The 25,838-nt window shown below is 44.2% G+C and overlaps 1 protein-coding gene across 2 annotated transcripts; it reads left to right on the forward strand.

Moving 5' to 3' along the window:
• Positions 1-1,478: 1,478 nt before the first annotated feature.
• Positions 1,479-24,981, forward strand: NUCB2 (nucleobindin 2). Of its 2 annotated transcripts, XM_038764428.1 has the most exons (13): positions 1,479-1,547; positions 8,898-9,041; positions 9,579-9,686; positions 10,776-10,902; positions 12,012-12,115; positions 12,617-12,802; positions 13,783-13,873; positions 14,536-14,594; positions 14,702-14,794; positions 17,763-17,852; positions 18,385-18,555; positions 19,275-19,356; positions 24,022-24,981. In XM_038764428.1, exons 2-13 carry the CDS (start codon positions 8,898-8,900, stop codon positions 24,156-24,158), a joined length of 1,392 nt encoding a protein of 463 aa, XP_038620356.1. In that variant the 5' UTR covers positions 1,479-1,547; the 3' UTR covers positions 24,159-24,981. The 2 variants fall into 2 exon arrangements, with proteins under 2 accessions (XP_038620356.1, XP_038620357.1); XM_038764429.1 differs by lacking the exon at positions 24,022-24,981 and having other exon boundaries at positions 1,480-1,547; positions 19,275-19,364.
• Positions 24,982-25,838: the final 857 nt, after the last annotated feature.

Genomic DNA, 25,838 nt, shown 5'->3' on the forward strand with positions numbered 1-25,838 from the left:
CTTCTCTGGGCCTCAATCACTTCATCTGTAAAATGGGGATGATGGCTGTAAGCCCCATGTGGGACAACCTGATCACCCTGTATCTACCCCAGGGCTTGGAACAGGGCTTGGCACGTAGTAGGCGCTTAACAAATGCCATCATTATAGTAAGTGCTCAATAAATACGATTGATTGAAAGGCGGGTCCACCTGGGCCTGCTCCTGCCTCGGTGGGTAAGGGGCTCTCGACGCCAGTACAGTGCTCTGCACATGGTAAGCGCTCAATAAATCAATCAATCGTATTTATTGAGCGCTTACTGTGTGCAGAGCACTGTACTAAGCGCGATTGAATGAATGAATGGGTTCTAATCCCGGCTCCGCCAACTGTCAGCTGTGTGACTTTGGGCAAGTCACTTAACTTCTCTGGGCCTCAATCACTTCATCTGTAAAATGTGGGTGAACACTGTAAGCCCCATGTGGGACAACCTGACCACCCTGTATCTACCCCAGGGCTTGGAACAGTGCTTGGCATGTAGTAGGCGCTTAACAAATGCCATCATTATAGTAAGTGCTCAATAAATTCGACTGATTGAATGAATAGGTTCCCATCCCACAGGAAGGGAAAGGCGGGTCCGCCTGGGCCTGCTCCCGCCTCGGTGGGCAAGGGGCTCTCGATGCCAGTCCAGTGCTCTGCACACAGTGAGTGCTCAATAAATATGATTGAATTTATGAATGGGTTCTAATCCCGGCTCCGCCAACTGTCAGCTGTGTGACTTTGGGCAAGTCACTTAACTTCTCTGGGCCTCAATCACTTCATCTGTAAAATGGGGATGAAGAGTGTAAGCCCCATGTGGGACACCCTGATCACCTTGTAATCTACCTCAGGGCTTGGAACAGTGCTTGGCACGTAGTAGGCGCTTAACAAATGCCATCATTATAGGAAGCGCTCAGTAAATACGATTGACTGAATGACTAGATTCCCATCCCACAGGAAAGGAAAGGCTCTCGAAGCCGAGGCCCGGTGGCCATCGTGCTCTAGCCCAAACCCGGGCTGAGGAGAAGCTCCTGCCGAAAAGGGGGCGGAGCCTGGGCCGGAGGGGGCGGTGCCTGCGCAGAAGGGGCGGAGCCCGGGCCGGAGAGGGGCGGCGCCTGCGCAGAGGGGGCGGAGCCTCCCGCCGAGCGCCACGTACCTCTTGGCGCGCTCCTCCGGCCCCGCCCCGTCCCGCCCCCCTCCCTCGCCCGCCCCGCCGCGTCTGCGGCCCGTCCAATCCGAGCGCTCCGCGAGGGGCCTCGGGGTCCCGGCCGTCCAATCGGAAGCCCCCGGGGGTGGGCGGGGCTGTCGCCATGGCAGCGGAGGGGCTGGCGGAGCGCGCCGGCCGGCCGCCCGCGGTAGTACCAGCGGCGGCGGGCTGGCCGCAGGAGGCCTGCCGGAGGGCTGCCGGGCGAACGGAGCGAGCTGAGCCGGTCCGAGCCGAGCCGGTCCGAGCCGAGCCGAGCCGAGCCGAGCCGGGAGGGTCCGGGCCGGTGACCTTGCCGCCGAGGATCTCGGGCTCCGGGCCCCGGGGCAAGGTGAGCGCGCGACCGGGCGGCCCCGACCGTCCAGCCGCCGGCCTCGGCCAAGGTCGCGGAGCCCGGCGGGAGGACCGGGAGGACCGGGACTTGTCGGGAAATTTTTCCCTGGCAAAGCCCCTCTCCTCCCCTGCCACCTCAAACCTCCCTGGGTGGGCTGGGATGGGGGCTTGGAGGGCCCTGGGTCTGGGTAGCCCTCCATCCTCCTCCATCCCCTCCTCCATGCCCTTCCTCCATCCCCCTCCACCCCCCCACCATTCCTCCTCTATCCCCCCTCCTCCATTCCCCTCCTTTCTTCTCCATACCCCCCTCCATCTCCCTCTCCATCTCCCTCTCCATCTCCCCATCCCCTCCTCCATTCCCCTCCTTCCTCCTCCATACCCCCCTCATCCCCCTCCTCCATTCCCCTCCTTTCTTCTCCATCTCCCCCTTCCACCTCCCTCTTCTATCTCCCTCCTCCACCTCCCTCCTCCACCTCCCCTCCTCATTCCCCTCCTTCCTCCTCCATACCCCCCTCCATCTCTCCCCTCCATCTCTCCCTTCCATCCCCCTCCTCCATTCCCCTTCTTCCTCCTCCATACCCTCTTCATCTCCCCCCTCCATCCCTCTCTCCATCCCCCCTCCATCCCCCTCTCCATCACCCCTCCATCCCCCTCCTCCATCTCCCCTCCTCCATGCCCTTCCTCCACCCCCCCACCATTCCTCCTCCTCCATCCCCCTTCATCCCCCCTCCTCCATTCCCCTCCTTTCTTCTCCATACCCACTCCATCTCCCCCATCTCCCCCCTCCATCCCCCTCCTTCCTCCTCACCCCCTCCATCTCTCCCCTCCATCTGCCCCCTCCATCTCCCCCATCTCCCCTCTCCATCCCCCTCATCTCCCCTCTCCATCCCCGTCTCCATCGCTCCTCCATCCCCCTCCTCCATTCCCCTCCTCCATCCTCCCTCTATCCCCCCCCCGTCCCCCCTCCATTCCCCCCCATCCCCCCTCCATCATCCCCCCCGCCATCCCTCTCCATCACCCTCCTCTGATGGGAGGAGAGGAGGTTTCATCCTACTCCTCTAGTTCTGGCTCGCAGTCTCTCCCCGGATTGGAGTCATGCCAAGGGCAGGGACAAGATCTTGCAGGGGGGAGGCTTTAACCCGGCTCCCCCCCAAATCAGGGGTCCCCACTTCGCAGTTTTTCCAAGGTTACAGTCCAGTACCAATCGAGCGCTTAATGGGTGCGGAGCACTGTACTGAGCTCTAGGGAGAGGACAACATAACAGTTGGGAGACAAGTTTCCTGCCCACAAAGAGCTTGCAGTCTAATAATAACAATAATGGTATGTATTAAGCGCATACCGTATGCCAAGCACTTTTCTAAGCGCTGGGGTAGATCATAATAATGGCATTTATTAAGCGCTTACTCTGTGCAAAGCACAGTTCTAGGCACTGGGGAGGTTACAAGGAGATCAGGTTGTCCCACGGGGGGCCCACAGCCTTATTCCCCATTTTACAGATGAGGGAACTGAGGCCCAGAGAAGTTAAGTGACTTGCCCAAAGTCACACAGCTGATAATTGGCAGAGCCGGGATTTGAACCCATGACCCCAGACTCAAAAGCCCGCGCTCTTTCCACTGAGCCACGCTGCTTCTCTTAGATACAAGCTAAGCAGGTTGGACACAGTCGCCGTCCCACATGGGGCTCAGAGAAGCAGAGTGGCTCAGAGGAAAGAGCATGGGTTTGGGAGTCAGAGGTCATGAGTTCTAATCCCATCTCCACCACTTATCGGGTGTGTGACTTTGGGCAAGTCACTTAACTTCTCTGTGCCTCAATTACCTCATCTGTAAAATGGGGATTAAGATTGTGAGCCCCATGTGGGACAACCTGATCACCTTGTATCCCCCAACGTTTAGAACAGTGCTTTGCACATAGTAAGCGCTTAACAAATACCATCATTATTATTATTAATCCCCATTTTAGAGATGAGGGGGCACAGAGAAGTTAAGTGACTTACCCAAGGTCACAGAGCAGACACGTGGCAGAGCTGGGATTAGAACCCAAGTCCTTCTGACGCCCAGGCCAGTGCTCTGTCCACTAAGCCATCTAGAGGGTGGAGAGACAGACATTAAAATAGATATGACGTGGGGACAGGTCTTTGCTTGATTTTATTCCAAGCCCTGGGGTAGATACAAGGTAATGAGGTTGTCCTACGTGGGACTCGCAGTCCTATTCCCCATTTTACAGGTGAGGTAACTGAGGCACAGAGAAGTTAAGTGACTTGCCCAAAGCCACATAGCTGACAAGTGGTGGAGCTGGGATTAGAACTCATGACCTCTGATTCCCAAGCCCGGGCTCTTTCCAGTAAGCCATGTTGCTTCTCTAAGGAACCCACGTCATAACCCAGACCCACATCACAATCCAGAATCTCCAAGCTGAACACCTTCCTCCCCCACACCCCCGATGAGTTTTGGGGATGGTCTTATTTAAATCGAAAAGATTCATAAAGGACAATGGAGAAGAGTGTACATGCTAATCCTACCTCACTTTTCCAGTGAACTATGAAGTAGAGAAATCCGAGACATGGTTAAAATAATAACTATGATATTTGTTAAGCTATGTGCCAGACACTCTACTAAGCGCTGGGGTGGCTACAAGCCAATTGGGTTGGGCACAGTCCCTGTACGATGTGGGACGCTCAGTCTCAATCCCCATTTTACAGACGAAGTAACTGAGGCACAGAGAAGTGAAGTGGCATGCCCAAGGTCACACAGCTGACAAGTGGCAGAGCCGGGATTAGAACTCACAACCGCTGACTCCCGAGCCCTGGCTCTTTCCACTACACCATACTGCTTCTGATATGATCAGCGTTAAGGCATATGGAAGTCAGGGAGAGAATGGAAGTTGCCACTTCTGCACTTAGCTGCCAAAAACTCATGGAAGACCACAAAGCCTAATCTGGGGAAGTAGCATCACATCATCCAGTATTCTTAAGGAGGGAGATTTTTTGAAACAACATTTTGAGAATGCTGAATTACACTTATTATCTTTTTGGGCAGGCCAGCTCCTCTGGATCTTATCTGGGGAACTATTTCTCCATGACATTTCAACCACCCCCTAAAAACTTGTGCAAGCACCTTTACACAACAATCTGTAAGAGCTGTCCAGTTGTTACACTTTACCATATGGCAGAGCCATTGTTGAAATAAATGGTAACGGCCACTGGTGAAGATGAATTAACAAAAAAGTGATAAGAAATTCATTCCATCTGTAATAAGGGAACTGTCGGTTAAATAATAGGAAACTCTTTTACAGTCTGGCCAGTTATTAAAGAGTTTCGAGGTTTGAAGAACACTGTAAACCTTCCCTCCAATGGAGATTTTAAGTGTTTTAAGGATTTGAATTAAAATAGCTTGGCTGACAATGGGACCCTACTAGCCATAACCTAGAGGCCTCTTTCAGTCATAATTTTCTGTTTCTTAGACTTTTTGTCCTACCTTCTAAATTGCAAGGGACTATGTTCAACCTGATTTGCTTGCATCTACCCCAGCACTTAGTACAGTGCCTGGCACATAGTAAGCCATCAAATACCATCCCCATCATCATCATTAATGTTTAGTTCCATTTTTCTTTTGCACATAGACATTACCTCTGAACACCAGGTGCTCTTTATAAAATTGAGGGAGTGTAGGATTTTTTTATGTTATTTAAATGCTTACTGTATGCCAGGCACTCTACTAAGCGCTGATTTGAGCCCTTGCCTTAAAACATAAAACAATAAATATGTACTTCAGGGTTAAATTAGACTAGGAACTCAGGTGATAACAAAACTAATAAAATTCTAAGTTTAGGGTGATATTTCAAGTATTTCTTTGAATTGCATGCAATTTCTGGTAGTAGGGAATGAAGCGTATGTTAAAGGTTCTTTTTAGTGCCTACTGATGTGTTGAATGGCCATTTGGAAAGGATTTGGATAAAATTTGTGGTACCAACAATTAGGGTATAAAATTAAAAGTAGGAACCTGGGAATTTTAAGCATTACTGTATTCACCTTAAAAAAAAAGACTTGGATCAGCCACTAACATAAAACTTTAAGGGAAGTTAAACAGTGGTTGGTTGCAAACTAATTTATTTTAGGCCACTATATTTTATTTACCACAGGTATATTAAATGTTGACCATCTTTTTTTCCAGAAATGAGTAAACAAGGTTTACAATATATAAAGACAAACAATACAGACAAGTTTAAGTTATAAACAGATGGGTTGCAGGTTGTTTGTTGATAAAAAGTACTGTTAACGCATTGTTAACTAAAATGCCCTCAAAGCCTGGAAATTGCGTACAATAGCAACCTTAATACTACTGTCTTTGAAACTGATAAGATCAAGGTACCATATGGATATTTTCAGGTTAAGTACATTCACTGAAAGCAGTATTTCCTTGTATCTACCCAAGTGCTTGGTACAGGGCTTTACACATAGTAAGTGCTTAACAAATGCCATAATTATTATTACATTCTATTCTTTTTAAAAAATGTTTATTTTAAAAAGGTTTTACCATTGTAGGCAGGGAACTTTCCCAATTTTTCAATCAATCAATCGTATTTATTGAGCGCTTACTGTGTGCATAGCACTGTACTAAGCGCTTGGGAAGTACAAGTTGGCAACATATAGAGACAGTCCCTACCCAACAGTGGGCTCACAGTCTAAAAGGGGGAGACAGAGAACAAAACCAAACATACTAACAAAGTAAAATAAATAGAATACATATGTACAAGTAAAATAGAGTAATAAATATGTACAAACATATATACATATATACAGGTATATAAGTGCTTACTACAGTGCTCTGCACACAGTAAGCATTCAATAAATAGTTGTACTCTCCCAAGCGTTTAATACAGTACTTTGCACACAGTAAGCCCTCAGTAAATGATTGAATGAATGATTAATTGTATATAAATGTTAGCTAGATTGTCTGGGCAGTGCTGATGATTAGGAAGAACTAGATAAAAGGAGGCAGAGGGAGACAGTGGAAACCAGGGGTAATTGGTGACAGTGTCCACACCAGTCCCTCACCAAAGCTAATGTTCTGAGTAATAATAATAATGATGGCATTTGTTAAGCGCTTACTATGTGCAAAGCACTGTTCTAAGCGCTGGGGGGGGACTATAAGGTGTTGAGGTTGTCCCATGTGGGGCTCACAGTCTTAATCCCCATTTTACAGATGAGGTAACTGAGGCTCAGAGAAGTTAAGTGACTTACCCTAGGTCACACAGCAGACATGTGGCAGAGCCGTATTCGAACCCATGATCTCCGACTCCAAAGCCCGTGCTCTTTCCACTGAGCCACGCTGCTTCTCTGAGTACTACTTACCATCTGCCAAGCTCTGTGATAATCACTTGGGTTAATACATGAGGTGGACTGACAGGGTTCACAATCTTAGAAGGAGGAAGAACCACAGATATTTTACCCCCATTTTTTCAGATGAGGAAACTGAGGCACAGAAAAGTTGTGACTTGCCCAAGGTCATACAGCAGGCAAGTGGCCAAGGCAGAATTAGAATTCAAGTCCCTGGACTCCCAGTTTTGTGCTTAAGTAATTCCTTGACTGATTGTTGGTTAGTGGCTTTACATGTAACTCTTTTTCTGGTTGTCTTCTGGACCCCCTAGTTTGCCTTTTGTTTAGCCGGTTCCATTATCTTGAAATGTTTTTTTTTTTCCCCCTAATAGATTCACTTCTTGTATTTTATGGTTTATTATTTGAATTAATTTAATGGAATTTTTCTTGTAACTCAGGGTGTTCAAATCCCGGACTCCAGGAAGGGTCGTTTCTTGGATGTAGTTAATAGTCTCTTGTCTCCCTTGTTAAACCAGGTTTGCAAAGGGAAACTGCTTGCTTGCTTATGATGAATGTCCCCAGGTACTTCCCCATTCTGGTCAGCAATTTTAGTGAAGAAGAATTTGAGTCAAAAGCCTAGTGGAAAGGAACATGAGCCCAGGAGCCAGAGGACCAGGGTTCTGATCCGGGCTCCACCACTTGCCCGCCGTGTTTCCTTGGGCATCACTTGACTTCTCTGTGCTGCAGTTTTCTCAACTGTAAAATGGGGAATTCCGTACTTAATCCCTCTGTTTCTTAGAGTGAGAACCTCATGTGGGACAAGGGACTGTGATTAACCCGATTAACTTGTATGGAGGTGGAGCGTTTTGGGGAAAAATGTGTCCGTGGCGTCGCTACAGGTCAAAGACGACTCGACGGCATAAGACAAGACAAGACCCCAGCACTGAGAGTAGTGCTTGACAACACAGTAGGGCTTAACAAATACCATATTTATTATGCAGGGAGTTCCCGCATATGGAAGATAAAAATACAGGGCTCCTTTTTACTTAAACTTCTGCTGCATCTCCTGTGGGTATTTGCCTGAACTGGAAACATTCAACCCTCAAGCGACAATCAGTCAGTCGTATTTATTGAGCACTTACTGTGTGCAGAGCAATGTACTAAGCGCTTAGGAGAGTACAATATAACAGAGTTTGTGGACATGTTCCCTGCCCACAAGCTGCTTGAAGTTTAGAGAGTCTAGTCAAGATTGCCTTCCTGTCACCATTACCATTCATTTGTGCTGAGAACCGGTTGGATGATGTTGTTTGAAAAGCAATGATTGAGTCACTGAGATCACCTTATATGTCAGAAGTCAACTATGTCATATTCAGCATTTATAGTGCCATTGATACTAAGTAGATTTGGGACATTTGACACACTCCGTGTTATGCAACCTGTTTCCTTCATCATCTGTGCATTTGCTCTTATCTGAATCAACTTGAGAAAAGACAAAATTAGATTAGAAATTAGCTCTTTGATTTCAGTAATACATGTCCAGAAATGATTCAGGCAAATTGAATGTCTCGTATCCTGGATTTGAGCCTATCTATGCTTCTTGAAGGACCACACCAGAGGTTGCCAGACATTGGGTTTTTAGCTCAAGTTTTCAAATAATGAAAGATTCTATCATTAGAATCTTTTGGATCACCTGATACTGGCGATTCCCCACCTTTTACGAGTGCAGAATGGCAGTTGTGACATCGTTACCCTACATGCTCAGAGTTACATGTGGTATCATGTGTGTCTTTCTGTCTGGTTTTTGCAGTGGTCATCAGGGGCCATGCTAGTCATACTGCACATGTATAAGACACTAGATTGGAAAATGGGCCAATAATCATTTATATCATTCCATCTGGGGACCAGTGGTCTCTCATTACCTTGAACATCTTCAGAATGAATGTGCTGTAAATGTTGTTAGGGTTTGAAAGCATGTTCCTTTTAAAATATTATAAAAATATGTTCAGAAATGTAATTTTATTTTTTAAATTTCAGATGAGGTGGCGAGCCATCCTGCTACACTATTGTTTTCCTTTGATTACATGTCTTCTAAATGGTTTGGAAGCTGTGCCTATAGACATAGACAAGACCAAAGTAAAAGAAGTTCCCGCTGTAGAAGGAGAAAAAGTAGAGGCTCCGGTAAGTGAGTCAGGTTTCAGTTGAGACTGAAAGAGCAATTATGACCATTTAAAATGTATGGCCTCTAATATTACTTGATTAAATGTCATATTTTGGATGTTGGAAATCTTAGTAGTCTTTTCCCTGTCAAATATTCAAATTTAGCAGTACATCTCCAAGTGTATTAAATAATGTCTGACATATGTAGAACATGCCCTCTGAGACTGTTCAATAAATGTAAACGACATTATTGAATGGTCACTGAATGCTAGTAGTGCATTAGGTGCTGTGGAAAACCAATAGACACCGCTTGCCCTTGTCTTGCCAGTTAAGTAGTTTCAGAGTTAAAAATGCTGTTGATTTTAGAATAGTAATCAGTGACTTCCTAATTTGGAAATAATCGGGAGGGTGGCTGAAGTGTGAAACAACAATTTAGGGCGGGCTAGACTGCTTTGCAGTTGTAAGTGTTCTCCCAAATGCTTAGTACAGTGCCCTGCGCACAGTAAGCACTCAGTGAATACTATTGATTCAGAGTAATATTTGCTTCTGATTTTGAAGGATACCGGTCTTTATTATGATGAATACCTCAGGCAAGTAATCGATGTGCTGGAAACAGATAAACATTTCAGAGAGAAGCTCCAAAGCGCAGACATAGAAGAAATCAAGGTAGGTGCAAAAAATGTCACATTTTTAAAATAAGGTGCAAATCCAAGCATATTGCTCAGTAAAGTAGTTAGGAAGTTATAGAGGTACGGGGAGGAACTTTCAGAGAGGAATCATGAAGAAAAGAAATCTGAGCCTGTGGGAGACTTTTATCAAGAACCAAAGCAAACCAGTTTTGTGCCAGCTATTTCTTTTCTAAATTATGTTGTTAGCATGATCCAGCATTGCCCGGGAAAGTGAGCAGGCTCTGTTTTTCCATCAGTGAAGGGTTTGTCTAGGCCATTTCCTTCCCCTTTGTGTCCGACACACCACCACTCCCTCCACCTTCAAAGCTAATTTAAAATCTCATCTCCAAGAGGCCTCCCCTGTCTAAGCTTCATTTCCCCTATTCCCTCTCCCTTTCACTTGGGTGTGTACCCTTTGCACACTTGATATATTTACCCCCACTCTCAGCCCCACAACACCTATGTACAGATCCGTAATTAATCTTAATGTCTGTCTTCCCCACTAGACTGTAGGTTCCTTGTGGTCAGGGAACATGTCTACCAACTCTGTTGTTTTGTACTCTCCCCAAATGCTTAATGTAGTGCTGTGCGCCCAGTAAGCAATCAGTAAATACCATTGGTTGATTGATTGATTGAATGGATTGCTTACTGGAAGCAAGGACTGGGAAAACTGGGAGGAAAGGGAGAAGGAAAATGAATAGCTTTATTCAATCAACCTATAGGTATTCCACTAAACAGTGGAAATCCTGAAGGGGGAAAGGACACAAAAGAGTATATATTTGAAAAGATTCTTATCCATAGAAGCCCAGGGAGGAATAATACTGAGTCATATGTTCTCATCTGTGTTATACGGTAATTATGGATTGAAACATCTAATTTTTAGTTTCTTAAATGTTGTCTAATGGAGATTTTAAATGTCTTCATTAGTGCTAAGATTATCAATGTTTGCCAAAATGATCAGACATTTGATAAGGATACAAGTATTTGTCAGTTATCTGTAATTTGGAATTTTTTTCACATTTTGTATAAAGTTTTCTGTAAAAACTAAGTTATCTTCTGCTACAGCTTATGCTTTTTTTTTAAATAGAGCGGGAAATTAAGCAAAGAGCTTGATTTAGTAAGTCACCATGTCAGGACAAAACTTGACGAACTGAAAAGGCAGGAAGTGGCAAGATTAAGAATGCTAATTAAAGCTAAATTGGATTCCTTTCAAGGTGAGTACCCTAAGGTAAAGCAGAATAAGAATCTTTTAAGTTCTCCACCCACATTCTCTACTTCCTTATGTACCTGTGTCAGGACAGGAAATGTCATTGCAGCATAATTCCTTGACTGTTGTTTCTAACCCCAAACTTTGAAAAGGGCTTCGATTGGTGAAGCACAAAACAATCAACTGTGCAGGGCCAGCCCAAAAGCTCTGTCTTTCTGTGCTTTGCACATAGTAAGTGCTTAATAACTGCCATCATTATTATTCTGGCGTGATCCTCAGCATTCCAGTTGAGTAGACATTTGTCACAGAATGGGTTCCATAAGGTTGATTTGCCAGCAGATGGGCTTCCCGCTAAGAAGATGTACCTTCATCAACAGAGTGACATTTTTTCCTTCTGTCAATTGCCTGCTGTGTAACCTTGGGTGAGTCACTCTGTAACTCAGTTTCCTCATCTGTAAAAATGGGAATTCAATACCTGTTCTCCCCTTTTCTCAGACTGTGAGCCCAATGTGAGATGGGGACTGTTTCCAATCAGTTCGTTTTGTACCTACCCCGGTGCTCAGAAAAGCGCTTGATAAATATTAAAGCACTTGAAAATTCAATAGTAAAAAGAACAGTGTATTTTTTTTGGAAATAGAACACTTGTACTTTCTGTTCTCTGAAATGCTAGCTTGGTGTAAAACTGGTGTGAAACAGTTTTCCAGCTTGACAACAGTTCAGCCGTATATGCAGGGACACAGCTTTTTTGTCAGGCAGCACTTCACCGAAGAATCCTTTCATCCCATTTTCCTAGAGCTGGAAACTTCCTCCCAATTTCCCTAATATTAGGAAGAGAAGACTCTGAAATGTGCTATTGGTACTCAAGGAAGAAGCAGCGTGGCAAAGTGGATCGAGCGCGGATGGGAGAGTGAGAAGGTCCTGGGTTCTAATCTTGGCTCTGCCACTTGTCTGTTGGGTGACCTCGGGCAAGTCACTTAACCTCTCTGTGCTTTAGTTACCTCATCTGTAAAATGGAAATGAAGACTACGAGCCCCATGTGGGAGATGGGCAGTGTTTCTCATACAAAATAATTTAGTATTCAAAATCTCCACCCCACCCCCAACCTTTTTCTTATAGATACAGGCATAGACCATCATGCCCTGCTGAAACAGTTTGAACATCTCAACCACCAGAATCCTGACAAATTTGAATCTACGGATTTAGATATGCTCATCAAAGCGGTGAGTGTTTAGAAGAGAAAACTATATTTTAGAGCTCCACTTGCTCTTAGGCCTTTGACATCACTAAGATCACATTTTTTAGCAGGTAAATCCCAGGTGGACAGGACCCATATGCTGTGCTGAATATCTTGTCCAGTGATGCAACTGTTAATTAGGTTAGGAGCAATGCAGAAATGGCGCTTGGGCCTGGGATCACCAAACTAGATGTGCAGGCCTGACAGTTTTCTCATTTGGTTAATGGGCGTATATCACTGCCATTTTTTCCACCCTTCCCTCCAGGGTTTCTCAGGATTAATCCCATATTTGCTTACACTGTTTTAGAGTCTGTAGTTGCGGATGAAAGTGTTAAGCGAGGTGGGGGCTGTGAAACCAGCAGAAAGATATTGAATTAGCGGCTGGGGTCGAACAGACAGAAGAAGAGTTTGTATTTATAAACGGCACCGCTCACACTTCCCAAAATAATCACGAATACTGCAGGATGATCTTTTCATTGATTTTTAGGCTACCAGCGATTTAGAAAATTATGATAAAACTCGCCATGAAGAATTTAAAAAGTACGAGATGATGAAGGAACATGAAAGGAGAGAATATTTGAAAACACTCAATGAAGAAAAAAGGCACGAAGAAGAATCTAAATTTGAGGAGATGAAGAAAAAACACGGAAATCATCCCAAAGTTAATCACCCAGTAAGGAATGAAAACTGCAAGTGGCTTAGTCACATGGCGGCAATTCTTTATTCCAGTTTTTCTGTGTTGTGTGTCCGCAACATTGCCAAGATTTGCCCTTTCCTCTCCAGCCAAACCGCTACCCTGCTCGTTCAAGTTCTCATCCTATCCTGTCTGGATTACTGTATCAGCCTCCTCTCCGATCTCCCACCCTCCTGTCTCTCCCTTCTTCAATCCATACTTCACACTGCTGCCCGGATTGTCTTTGTCCAGAAACGCTGGGGCATGTTACTCCCCTCCTCAAAAATCTCCAGTGGCTACCAATCAACCTATGCATCAGGCAGAAACTCCTCACCCTCAGCTTCAAGGCTCTCCATCACCTCGCCCCCTCCTACCTCACCTCCCTTCTCTCCTTCTACAGCCCAGCCCACACCCTCCACTCCTCTGCCGCTAGTCTCCTCACCGTGCCTCGTTCTCGCCTGTCCCGCCGTCGACCCCTGGCCCACGTCATCCCCCCTGGCCTGGAATGCCCTCCCTCCCAACATCTGCCAAGCTCGCTCTCTTCCTCCCTTCAAGGCCCTACTGAGAGCTCACCTCCTCCAGGAGGCCTTCCCAGACTGAGCCCCCTCCTTCCTCTCCCCCTCCTTCCCCTCTCCATTCCCCCTGCCTTACCTCCTTCCCCTCCCCATAGCACCTGTATATATGTATATATGTTTGTATGTATTTATTACTCTATTTTATTTGTACATATTTATTCTATTTATTTTATTTTGTTAATGTGTTTTGTTTTGTTCTCTGTCTCCCCCTTCTAGACTGTGAGCCCACTGTTGGGTAGGGACCGTCTCTATATGTTGCCAACTTGTACTTCCCAAGCGCTTAGTACAGTGCTCTGCACACAGTAAACGCTCAATAAATACAGTTGAATGAATGAATAACCCAAACTCATCTACAATTAGAATAATTGTTTTCAGTGGTTTCTTATTTTTGATCCATATTTCTAGGGAAGCAAAGACCAACTGAAAGAGGTCTGGGAGGAGACGGATGGGCTAGATCCTAATGACTTTGACCCCAAGACATTTTACAAGTTGCATGGTAATAGATTTTAAAAATAAATTTTATTATATTTGCTTGTTGTACTTTCAAACATTACTAGTTAAATAACTCTTTTCCATTAGAGTCCTGTTTTTTGTCCTTTCTTGTGTTAAATCTTTCAGGTTTTCCCTTTAGTAGATGAATGGCTTGAATTTCTGATATTGACATAAAATAGTATAGAAGTCATTAATTTCTGTGAGTGTTCAATTCCACTCCTTGAGTATCGTTCTCCGTTTGTGTAAAATGGGGGTAATGGGTCAATTACGTAAGTGTTGTGTGCAATCCACTATTACACCAAAGGTGCCGTGCTAATGATTTTTTTCTTTTAGTATGGAATAAGATCCTGGAGAGGTGAATCAGCACATGTATTCCTTTGTTTTGAATACATCCTTTTCCATGGTTTATCACGGCCCTTGAGAAATTCTGCAGAGTTGCATCCTTCCTTGTTAAAAATAACTATCATGGCATTTGGCACTGGCACTGTCCTTCTGAATTTATCTGAAGGCTTTGGCCTTATTTGAAGGGAGAGACTTGTTCCTAACTGCACGTGAACACGTACATGCTCTTACTGGCCTTTTCAACCCTCTGCGAATCACTAGACTTGGATGATGACTCATTTTCTAGTTTTTTAACTTTGTGCTTTGGCTTTTTTTAAATTTTAGATGTCAATAATGATGGCTTCTTGGATGAGCAAGAATTAGAGGCTCTCTTTACCAAAGAGGTAACACTAGAAATGCTTGAATTGATTCCACGGTCGATGTTTTCTTTGGTTCATTTTTCTTACCCGCTGTGGCCATATCCTTCTCTGACTTTTCTATTTCTTTTTAGTTGGAGAAGGTCTACGACCCGAAAAACGAAGAAGATGACATGGTAGAAATGGAAGAAGAGAGGCTTAGGATGAGAGAACATGTGATGAATGAGGTAGGGTTTGCCTCAGGGACCTGCTGTGAATGTCAACCAGAGTAATATGCAATACGATATTGAGTTTTATTGTAGACATTTTCTACATTACTGGCATCAAGCTTCCCAAGTTTTACTGAGGTTCTCCATGTAAGAATGGAGTGGCAGATGATTGGAAAAAGCATGCCACCATATGTTACTTTCCCTACCTCAGCTATTAGCCAGATTTTATTGAAACCAAACATTTTAATAGTTTCAGTGAATACTTGGGGCTACAGTCCAGCACAACATTAAAATAAAATTTGTGTTTTTTGTTAAGCGCTTACTATGTGCCAAGCACTATAGTCAGCATTGGGGTAGATACAAGATAAAAAGGTCCCACAGTCTAAATAGAAGGGAGAACGGGTATTGAACCCCCATATGGCAGATGAGGGAATGGAGGCAAAGAGCAACAAAGTGACTTGCCCAAGGTCACACAAGTATGTGGCAAAGCGAGGATTAGAACCCAAGTCCTCTGACTCCTAGGCCCGGGCTCTGTCCACTAGGCCACACTGCTACTTGGGAAAACTACAAATAAAGGCAATTTTGAATAAAGGACGTGGCTCAGTGGAAAGAGCCCAGGCTTGAGAGTAAGAGGTCATGGGTTCTAATCCCGGCTCTGCCACATGTCTGCTGCCTTGGGCTAGTCACTTAACTGAGCCTCAGTTATCTCATCTGTAAAATGGGGATTAAGACTGTGAGCCCCACGTGGGACAACCTGATCACCTTGTATCCCCCCCCAGTGCTTAGAACAGTGCTTCGCACATAGTAAGCACTTAACAAATGCCATCATTGTTGTTATTTCTTGTTCCGTGCCTCTTAGGTTGTAATGGAATTCTACCCAACCACTGACCCAACTGGTACCATTTTAGAAAAGCTAGAGAAGTGAGACAGGGTTGGGTTTGGAAACCCCATCGGCCTCCCAAGAGATTCAGGAATAGACTATAAAGGCATGAACAGGAGAAATGGGCAGGGATGTGTCTGTTTATTGTTATATTGTATTATTCCAAGCTCTTAGTACAGTGCTTTGCATGCAATAAGCACCTAATAAATTTGATTGAATGAATGAATGGGAGGGCCCACAGCAGCAGGGTTTCAACAATAGCAGTGAAACCTGGACAGGGAGAGAAAACAAGAAATACTATATTGCTCGGTCCAGCCAACTCAGTATTCTGTCCCTTATAGTGGCAACCAAAGGGCACTTTTCCTCCCTTCAGCTCTCCTTCAGGCTTCCTTGGGGTTAGGGATCTATCATATAGTATCCCTAACTTTTCCCTGTCATAGTCCATCTTAGGCCCTTCATTCATTCATTCAATCAATCGTATTTACTGAGTGCTTACTGTGTGCAGAGCACTGTACTAAGAGCTAGGGAAAGTACAATATAACAATGAACAGACACACTCCCTGCCCACAATGAGCTTACAGTCTAGAAGGGGAGACAGACATTAAATAAATAAATTACAGAAGTGTACATAAGTGCTTGCAGGGGGATCATAATAATAATAATGATTGTATTTGTTAAGCGCTTACTATGTGCCACGCACTGTTCTAAGCGTTAGGGTAGATACCAGGTTATCAGGTTGTCCCATGTGGGGTTCACAGTCTTAATCCCCATTTTGCAGATGAGGTCACTGAGGCACAGAGAAGTGAAATGATTTGCCCAAAGTCACACAGCTGACATGTGGTAGAGGTAGGATTAGAACTCACAACTTCTGACTCTCAAGCCTGGGCTCTTTCCAATAAGCCATGCTGCTTCTCTTAATATGAACGATGAATGAATGATGGGATGAATAAAGGGAGCAAGTCAGAAGGGAGTGGGAGAAGAGGAAAGGAGGACTTAGGGAGGGCGTCTTGGAGGAGATGTGCCTTCAGTAAGGCTTTGAAGGTGGTGGGGGGAGTAACTGGCTGGAGGATTTGAGGAGGGCATTCCAGGCCAGAGGCAGGACATGGGCTAGGGGTTGGCGGCAAGTTAAGAAAGCAGCTCCAGGTGCTGCAAACATCAAAGATGACAACAAAATGAAGGACAGCCTTTTTGTGTATTCAGTGTGACTGAGATTATCATTGTGGAATTTCTTAAGCATTTACTAGGTGCCAGGCACTTTACTAAGCACTGGGGTGGATACAAGCAAATCAGGCTGGACAGAGTCCCTGTCAAACATGAGGTTCATGGTCGTAATCCACATTTTACAGATGAAATAACTGAGGCACAGAGAAGTGAAGTGACTTGCCCAAGGTCACAAAGCAGACAAGTGGCAGAGCCAGGATAAGTACCCACTCCTTCTGATTTCTAGGTCTGTGCTCTATCCACAAAGCCATAAGATCGTGGGTACTACATTGACCTTTTCAGCCACACACTCACTCAGTGGTGTTCTTTACTGCCAGTGGTATCTCTCTTGAATAAGTAGAATATATATCTTTTGCCCATGAATATATGTGCATCAATCAATCAGTGGTATTTGTTGAGCACTTACTGTGTTCAGAGCACTGTACTAAGCACTTGGGAGAGTTCAGTACAACGGAGTTGGTAGACCTGTTTCCTGCCCACAAGAAGCTTACAATTTAGAGGGAGAGATGGAATTTTAAATAAATCATGGATATGTATAGAAGTGCTGGGGGTGGGAGGGGTGAATATCCAATGCATAAAGCACACACCCTTAACTGCATTCTATAACTGCTCTAATTTCCACCTTCATTATCCTGACTTTTAATCTTAACTGTGAGATGGCTTTCCCCTTTCAATTTGCCCTTGTTTGCATTTTAAAAATACCCTCCCCCCCCCGGCAAACAGGATGTTTTCTGTTTTGAGCTTCCATCTTGAAGAAAAGGAAAAAGATCCAAGCAATGTTTGCTTCAAAAATGTTGATGACTATCAATGAAGGGAAATTTCCAATGTGAAGTGACACAAGTAAGAGTTCAACTGTGCATTACATCTATGTTTCCCTTTAAACAGGTTGATGTTAACAAGGACCGGTTGGTAACTTTAGAAGAGTTTATGAGAGCCACAGAGAAAAAAGAATTCTTGGAACCAGAGAGCTGGGAGGTAAAAAAAACCCCAACAAAACAAAACCAAAAAACAAAAAAACTCGCAACAAAACAAAGAAAACCCATATTTCTAGTGAGATGTCCTGTGACTATATTACCCTGAGACTCAGTGACCTTTCTTTTATTTCTGTCTCCCACCTTTCCCCCATTTTGTTTGAATGCTCAACATTCTTCTTCAGGGGTTTTTATAAGTGTCAATGATAACCAAAATTAATTTCATCAAAAAGCTGAGCTGTTATTAACATAGACAGTAAAATGCCTGGAATCTTGTTAAAAGTAAAATCAAATATCGTCATTTGTTCTGAGGTTAAAAAATGTATTTGGGCACTGGAGAAATCTGTTTCTCTCCGTATTTTGTGAGAAGTTTGTTGCATTGTTGTACTTAGAGAAGGAACAGGAAGTGATAAAGTTGTTGGAAAAATCAAAATACCCTCTAGTGTCCCCTGGTGACCCTATGGTATTTCTTCACTACTGTTTTTTTTGAGAAACGTCTGTCCATTCTTACATAGTATGTTTATTTTTCCTGTTAGACACTGGACCAACAGCAGCTCTTCACAGAGGAAGAGCTAAAGGAATATGAAAACCACATTTCTCAACAAGAAAATGAACTTAAGAAGAAGGCAGAAGAACTTCAGAAACAAAAAGAAGAGCTCCAACGTCAACATGACCAACTTCAGGCCCAGAAACAAGAATATCATCAGGTACTGCTTTGTCACAGAGCCATCATCTTTCCTTTTTAAGTTGTAAACTCTGTATAGGATAGGGACTTGGTTTAATCTGATTATTTTATATTTACCCCAGTGATTAGTACAGAGTTTTGTGTACAGAGAAGCAGTGTGGCTCAGTGGAAAGAGCACGGGCTTGGGAGTCAAGAGTTCGTGAGTTCTAATCCCAACTCTGCCATTTATCAGTTGTGTGACTTTGGGCAAGTCACTTAACTTCTCTGTGCCTCAGTTACCTCATCTGTAAAATGAGGATTAAGACTGTGAGCCCCACATAGGACAACCTGATTACCTTCTATCCCCCTCTTCAGCACTTAGAACAGTGCTTGGCACATAGTAAGCACTTAACAGATACTATTATTATTATTATTATTATTGTGAAACAGTAAGCATGTAACATCCAACCTTAAACAAGGAAAAAAATCTGCTTTGTTAGAGATATTTTAAAGTTGTCTGTAAGGGAGAGTATAGTACTTCAAAATACCAGCTAGAGCATTTTATTTTAATGTTATTTATTTTATCTTAACATGGATTTTTCCACATCCTTAACCTAAATGTAGATGCACTTAATAGTCCACTTGGGGGAGATCTCTCTTAACTATTTGTATAATTGGTAAAAGAACATGGATTTGCAAGAGAAAACCAAGAAATACCAAGGAGCCTTGGTATTGGCTTTAAGACTGTTTTTCTGTTCCTAGGTCGTGCAGCAGATGGAACAAAAGAAACTGCAACAGGGAATTCCTCCTTCAGGACCAGCTGGAGAATTGAAATTCCAGCCACGTATGTAATACCATTTTTATTCCTTGCATAGAGCAAAAAACAGACAAGCAAAATACGAGAGAAACCATGCCCTTGTTTCAAATGAAATGTAATTTCAGAAGGTAAAATACATGCTCCTCTTAGTAGATGGGTACACTTGTGAAAATTGAGGACATTAAGACATAACCTCAGAAAACTCAGAGGATCACAGAGTAAATTGTGTGTCTCTAGAACACCTCTTTTAATTTTATGAGGAAAAATTAAAATTGTAAAATTCAGTACCTATTTCTTGGTCATTTGAACCGCAGACTCATTGTAAAGGGAAGAATCCATTCAGCTGGATCAAGTTTTTCCTGACACAAGTCCAAGGTTCAGTTAGTTAATGGCAGAGTTGGGGAGGACTCCCCCCTTCCATGCTATCACTGTCGCCTTTACTGCCGTCCACTCCGTTTGTTTCCACGGTGACGGGATTCCCAGTCTTGTTAAAGCCATGATGTTTCTATGTGAGTCAGTAATGTGACAATAGAACCTCAGTGAGAAAGCTCTATCTATATCACTTTACAAACAAATTGCTCTTAGAGATATTTTTTTTGTATTTTTAAGTGCTTACTATGTGCCAGGTACTGTACTGAGCACTGGGGTACATACAAGCAAGTCAGGTTGGACAGTCCATGTCCCACGTGGGGCTCACAGTCTTAATCCACATTTTACAGAAAAGGTTACAGAGGAACAGAAAAGTTACATGACTTGCCCAAGGCCACACAGCAGACAATTGGTGGAGCTGGGATTAGAATAATAATAATAATGATAATAATAATAACAACAACAAAAACACAGGTCCTTGTGATTTCCAGGCCCATGCTCTATCCTCTAGGCCACGCAGCTTTTCAGTCTGCAAATATAGGCACATACTCTCATTCTGAAGACTTCTACTGGTCAGGTTAATCAGACTGTGTTTTCAGAGGCCAAGACAATTGCATTTTTTGTACATATAAGATCTGAATACCTCTGGGAGATTTTAGGCTTCAGTTTGCTCACAAAAAGACTGTTCACATTAAGCATCTGTAGTACAAGAGCATACACCTGCCCAACACACAGATTTAGGTATTTTTTTAAGTGGCTAAGCCAAGTATATGCACACGGCTTTTTAAAAATGTGTAGCAAGTTAGCTCAGATCTTTTGTGCTGGAGGCCAAACCAGTCGGGATGTATAAAATCCTAGGGTGGGAAGGGGAGGAGGGAGTAGAGGAGTCATGAGAAGTCACCCAAGCCGTGCCATCTGTCAAGCAGGACAGGCACCTAATCCATCCCAGACAGATAAGCTTTGCTTTAAAGAGACCTGAGAGAAGGCAATTTTACAGACTTCCTTGATAATGTGTTCCAGTGTTCAACATGGAATAAGAATTTTCATGTCACCTAAATTCCTCAGGCTTTCATTGAAGTGTATTTCCTTTTATTAGCCTCTTAGCTCAGATAGAGGAGAGCTGGTCACTATCTTCTCAGTAATAATCACACTGGTATTCATTCAATTCTATTTACTGAGCATTTACTGTGTGTAAAGCACTGTACTAAGTGCTTGGGAGAGTACAATAAAACAATAGACACATTCCCTGCCCACAACGAGCTTACAGTCTAGACTGGGAGACAGAAATCAATATAAATAAATGACCAGAAATCTGGTCACCAAGCAGGTACTCTACTGCTGATAATAATAATAATGGCATTTATTAAGCACTTACTATGTGCAAAGCACTGTTCTAAGCGCTAGATGAACCATTCCCCACCCAAATAATGCCACTTTCCTTTTTCTCATTGCCCTTCATTTCCAAACTGTAATCTGATCTCTCCATACTCCATTTCCTGCCTGGTTTTTTTTAATGGTATTTGTTAAGCACTTACTATGTGCCAGGCACTGTATAAAGTGCTGGGGTATTACAGACTAATCAGATTGGACACAGTCCATGTCCCACATGAGACTCACAGTCTTATTCCCCATTTTGCAGATAAGGTATCTGAGGCCTAGAGAAGTGAAAGAGATTTGCCCAAGGTCACACAGCAGACAAGTGGCAGAGCCGTGATTAGGACCCAGGTCTTTCTCTCAGGCCCTTCCTCTATCCACTAAGCCACGCTGTGTCTCTCCTGTTTACCTGGAGCTCTAGAGAAGGTCTGGCCAGCACCGTATGTGACGGGAGGATGAGCTCATCGCTCTCGGGAGCTGTAGTTCCCAAAATGCAGTCAGGTAGCGTGGGTTTTTTAAATCGCCATTGCATTCCTGCAGCTGGAGCAGAATCCCCATCTTTGCTGCTTTGGAAATAGCCAGTGACTCTTCTATTTCTTTCCTTGGGGGCCAGCAGTAATAGATGTACTAATAATAGTATTGATTAAACGCTAGCTGTGTGCAGAGCTCCGTACCGAGCTGTGGGGGAGAAGAAACAGGTGGGAATTAGTCAACGTAGATATGAAAAATCGAGCAGGGCAGTTTAAATCTGGCCAGTGAGCCCACTGGTCCAGTTGGGAGAGTGTCGGAGAAGCTGCAGGTGTCCTCTCTCCCACCTGCAACCTGGCCCATTTGCCCCTTTGCTGGGTAAGTGTGGAAACATCAGCCTCTCCTGGGAATATTGTATTTACCTCTGTGTATATGACTGCATTGGAGAAGGCATACATAATGACTTCTGGGAACTATTGCTGTGTCTCCGCAGGGCTGTATTTTTTTTTTTAATCCAAATCTGCCCGGACAAGCCTAACATTAGTAGTGTTGTGCATTGTCAGGACTATCGTATTTGGATTCTTCTCCAAGCCTGTTAAAGAACACTGAGGTCAGAGAGGTCGTAGGGAAACAGTGTAGCATAGTGGAAAGAGCATGGGCCCGGTAGTTACAAAGACCTATGTTCTAATCACGGCTCTGCCGCTTGTCTGCTGTATGACCTTGGGCAAGTCACTTCACTTCTCTATGCCTCAGTTATCTGTAAAATGGGGATTAAGACTGTGAGCGCTGTATGGGACAGGGACTGTGTCCAACCTGATTATCTTGTATCTATCTCAGCTTAATACAGTGCCTGCCACATAATGCTTAACAAAATACCATTGAAACAAAAGAAAAGAAAAACAGGGGGATTCTCCAATCCCCCTCCTCCCAGACCCCATCCCCCCAATCCCACTGCCATCCCAGATAGCTCCAGGGCAGCTTCCAGTGTCCAGTCAGGCTGGTTGTGGGGAGGGAATGTGTCTGCGTGTTGTCTTGTACTGTACTCTTCCAAACACTTAGTTCAGTGCTCTGCACATAGTGGATGCTCAGTAAATACGATTGATTGATAGTAGGATGACAAGAGCAGCAAGATTTACTGTAATCCCCTGGCAGCACCCATCAATCAGGGGGTCCTGGGCCAATCAAGGATAAGTATGCAGGTAGGCCCAATCCCACAGGAAAATAGACCTTATCCGTGTGCTCAATTGTAATAAGAAATATTATCAAATTTTCCTAATGATAATTGGCTAATGAAGAAGCTCCTTCTTGGGTCATTAAATGCCTGCAGTTTCTATGAAATGTTCTCAAACTGCTCATACATTTACCTCATGCAGACACAGTTAATTCAAAATCAGATTATTTAAGAGAGAATTGTCAATTTGAATCAAGTTGATTTATAGATTTAAGGGACTGCTGTTCTCAGGGGTGAGGTGGGCTCAGGCACAACTGTTGAGAGAACTATCAGCATGCAGTTCATGGTCTCTAACATTATTAAATATCAATTTTCATTTCGGAAAGATGACTTTTGGACCATTCCCACTCTGCTAGAATGTATTGGAGTTTATTTTAGTTATGCTTTTATTGTTTTCCCACAACATTCTTGTCAATTTGCTGATTGGTTTGTCCCCATTAATATAAAATCATGTTTTATTTCATGATGATGATGATGGCATTCGTTAAACGCTTACTATGTGCAAAGCACCGTTCTAAGCGCTGGGGGGATACAAGGTAATTAGGTTGTCCCACATAAGGCTCAGTCTTAATCCCCATTTTACAGATGAGGTCACTGAGGCCCAGAGATGTGAAGTGACTTGCCCAAAGTCACACAGCTGACAAGTGGCAGAGCCAGGATTAGAACCCGCGACCTCTGACTCCCAAGCCCGGGCTCTTTCCACTGAGCCACATTGCTTCATTCCATTGCATTTGTAATGAAACCAGTGTATATCTAATTGAATTTACTCTGTTGAACTCAACTCCTTTAATATATAGTGTGGGAAAGATTCCTCTGAAATATGAATACATGTTTATTTTTATTTCCCACAATTTTGCACACAAAAGGATCACTTGCCTACTAATGAGCAATTCTTATTATTCTTGCAACTATTTTTAGGCATGGATAAACTTAGATTTGGGGAAAATGTTATTTTAATGCCAGATTTCCATAGCTCTACATCCAAGGTCATTTTGTTTTAACCCAATGTGATATAGTGACACATTCTCCAAAATGTAAGCTCCTTGTGGGCCGGGATTGTGCCTACCAACTTTCCCAAGCACTTAGCTTAGTACGGTGCAAGTGTTTAGTGCAGTGCTCTGCACACAGTAAGCTCTGAATAAATTCGATTGAATGAATGAATGAATACAGGGCTCTGCACGTAGAAAGCTCTCAATAAGTACCATTGATTGATTGATTGAATGATCGATTCCCCCTTCTGTGTTTTACAGCTGGACAAACCCAAGAAGCTGGGAAGGTGGAAAACCATCCTGGAGGAGGTGGTCAGCATCAGCCTTTGCCCCCAGGGCACGCACCCCCAGTTCAGGAAAGAGCAGCTGGAGCTGATCACGTCCAAATTCACCCTTAACCACTGGTGCCTCAACTTTACATCATGTCTTTTTGAAAGGGGACTAGAGTGGATTGAGAAGTGAAAGGAAAAAATCGATTTCTCCCCCTGCCTGTACTGTAGTATCTTTGGAAGTATCACCTGTTTATTTTAAGCCCGTCGGCTCTCCGTTTTCTCTGAAAGATTACCTTCAGGTTTGGAGAAAGAGGAGCTGTATTAAAGCAGATCTCTTTCCTCATCCCCTTTGCGGCAGTCGTCTGGCAGGGACCTGGACAGGATCCAACCAGTGACCCGTTCTCAGGAGAAACCCAGAATCCATTTGAGCACCTCCGCAGATCATGCTGAAGGAAACGGGCCCGAGGACTTGCATTTCCAGCACTGCCGACCCCTTTCTCCTTTCTGAGATGACAACCAAATCTCGACGCGATTCCCTTCAGGTTTTTTTTTTTTAACGGATTGCTGTCAAGGATTATGTGGAACGACGAATGTCCTCTGTGTTTACAGATGCCTAAGATTTCACTGTAGAGCCTTGAGCGCAATCTGAAGGATTTTACTGCTTCCGTGGTGGCCGTCGGGCTGGAGAGTGAGGGAGGCAGACCGGACCCGACACGGGCTGTCGGCTCCTGGCCACGTGCTTGTTCCCATATTACTCCTCCCAACACTTCCGGCCCCCTGAGCCACCCCCTGATTTCTGCATGCTGTCTAGGTGACCTGTCTTATCAAGGAAAGATGTTGCAAGAAGTAGAAAGACCCTCCGCTTGTTTGTTTTTTTTGTTTTCTGGGCAAATAAGGTCTACGTTCTATCATTCGACCATTCCTCACCTGTTTTCCCCACACTGTCCAGGTGTAGTTAAAAATTCATGCTTCTGTGTGGGAAGACTTTGGCAGCCCAATATAATTGCATTTTCTGAAGACTTTAGGGGTCACCCGCCTCAAAATGTTAGACATCGCTACCCGTTCCGACTTGCCTCGGTACTAGAAAAGCCTTGGGGGAAAAATGGAATTCATTGTGGTTCTTTTAACCACCCCTTGTAATCCAGCCCCACTGACTCCTCTTATTTTTACCGTTTTCTGGTCTTATCCAATATGAAGTAATGCACATGTAAATGGTGCCAGGATGATGTCAAGAGGGCTGAACTGTTTCCTTGCCAGCACCAAATAAAGTCGTGCCCTCCATCTCCCTAGGAATGGCCCGAGTCCTGGTTTGCAGCCCGTGTCACCTCCTTGTGATGATATGTCACGCTGGCTTTTAATTTGCAGTCTCCTCTTATCTGTAGTTGTCCTCAGGCTCAAAGATGACACCAGTGACGATGATGATGTCTGTGCAGGGATGATTCTGCTTCTCTCCCTCCCTGCTAGGCCTTCCTGCCCGGGTTTTAGGAGTGCTCCTGTGTGGGTCTTTCCCTCTCAACATCATCATCATCATGCTATTTGTTAAGTGCTTACTGTGTGTCAGGCACTGTACTAAGCACTGGGGTAGATGGAAGTTATTCAGGTTGGACATAGTCCATGTCCCACGTGGGGCTCACGGTCTCAATCCCCATTTTACAGATGAGGTAACCGAGGCACAGAGAAGCGAAGTGACTTGCTCCAGACCACACAGCAGACAAGTGGTGGTGCCAGGATTAGAACCCAGGTCCTTATGACTTCCAGGCCTGGGCTCTAACCACTTGGCAGTGCTGCTCCTCTCCCTCATCTTGC

The sequence above is a fragment of the Tachyglossus aculeatus genome, chromosome 22 (assembly GCF_015852505.1).
Source record: "Tachyglossus aculeatus isolate mTacAcu1 chromosome 22, mTacAcu1.pri, whole genome shotgun sequence".
Lineage (NCBI taxonomy): Eukaryota > Metazoa > Chordata > Mammalia > Monotremata > Tachyglossidae > Tachyglossus > Tachyglossus aculeatus.

Bases quoted from the DNA above. Each gene is read 5' to 3' on its own strand.
- NUCB2 (XM_038764428.1), top strand. From the start codon at position 8,898: ATGAGGTGGCGAGCCATCCTGCTACACTATTGTTTTCCTTTGATTACA. The intron at 12,116-12,616 runs GTGAGTGTTTAG...ATTGATTTTTAG, and splicing joins TAGATATGCTCATCAAAGCG to GCTACCAGCGATTTAGAAAA. The intron at 14,795-17,762 runs GTAGGGTTTGCC...CCCTTTAAACAG, and splicing joins GAGAACATGTGATGAATGAG to GTTGATGTTAACAAGGACCG.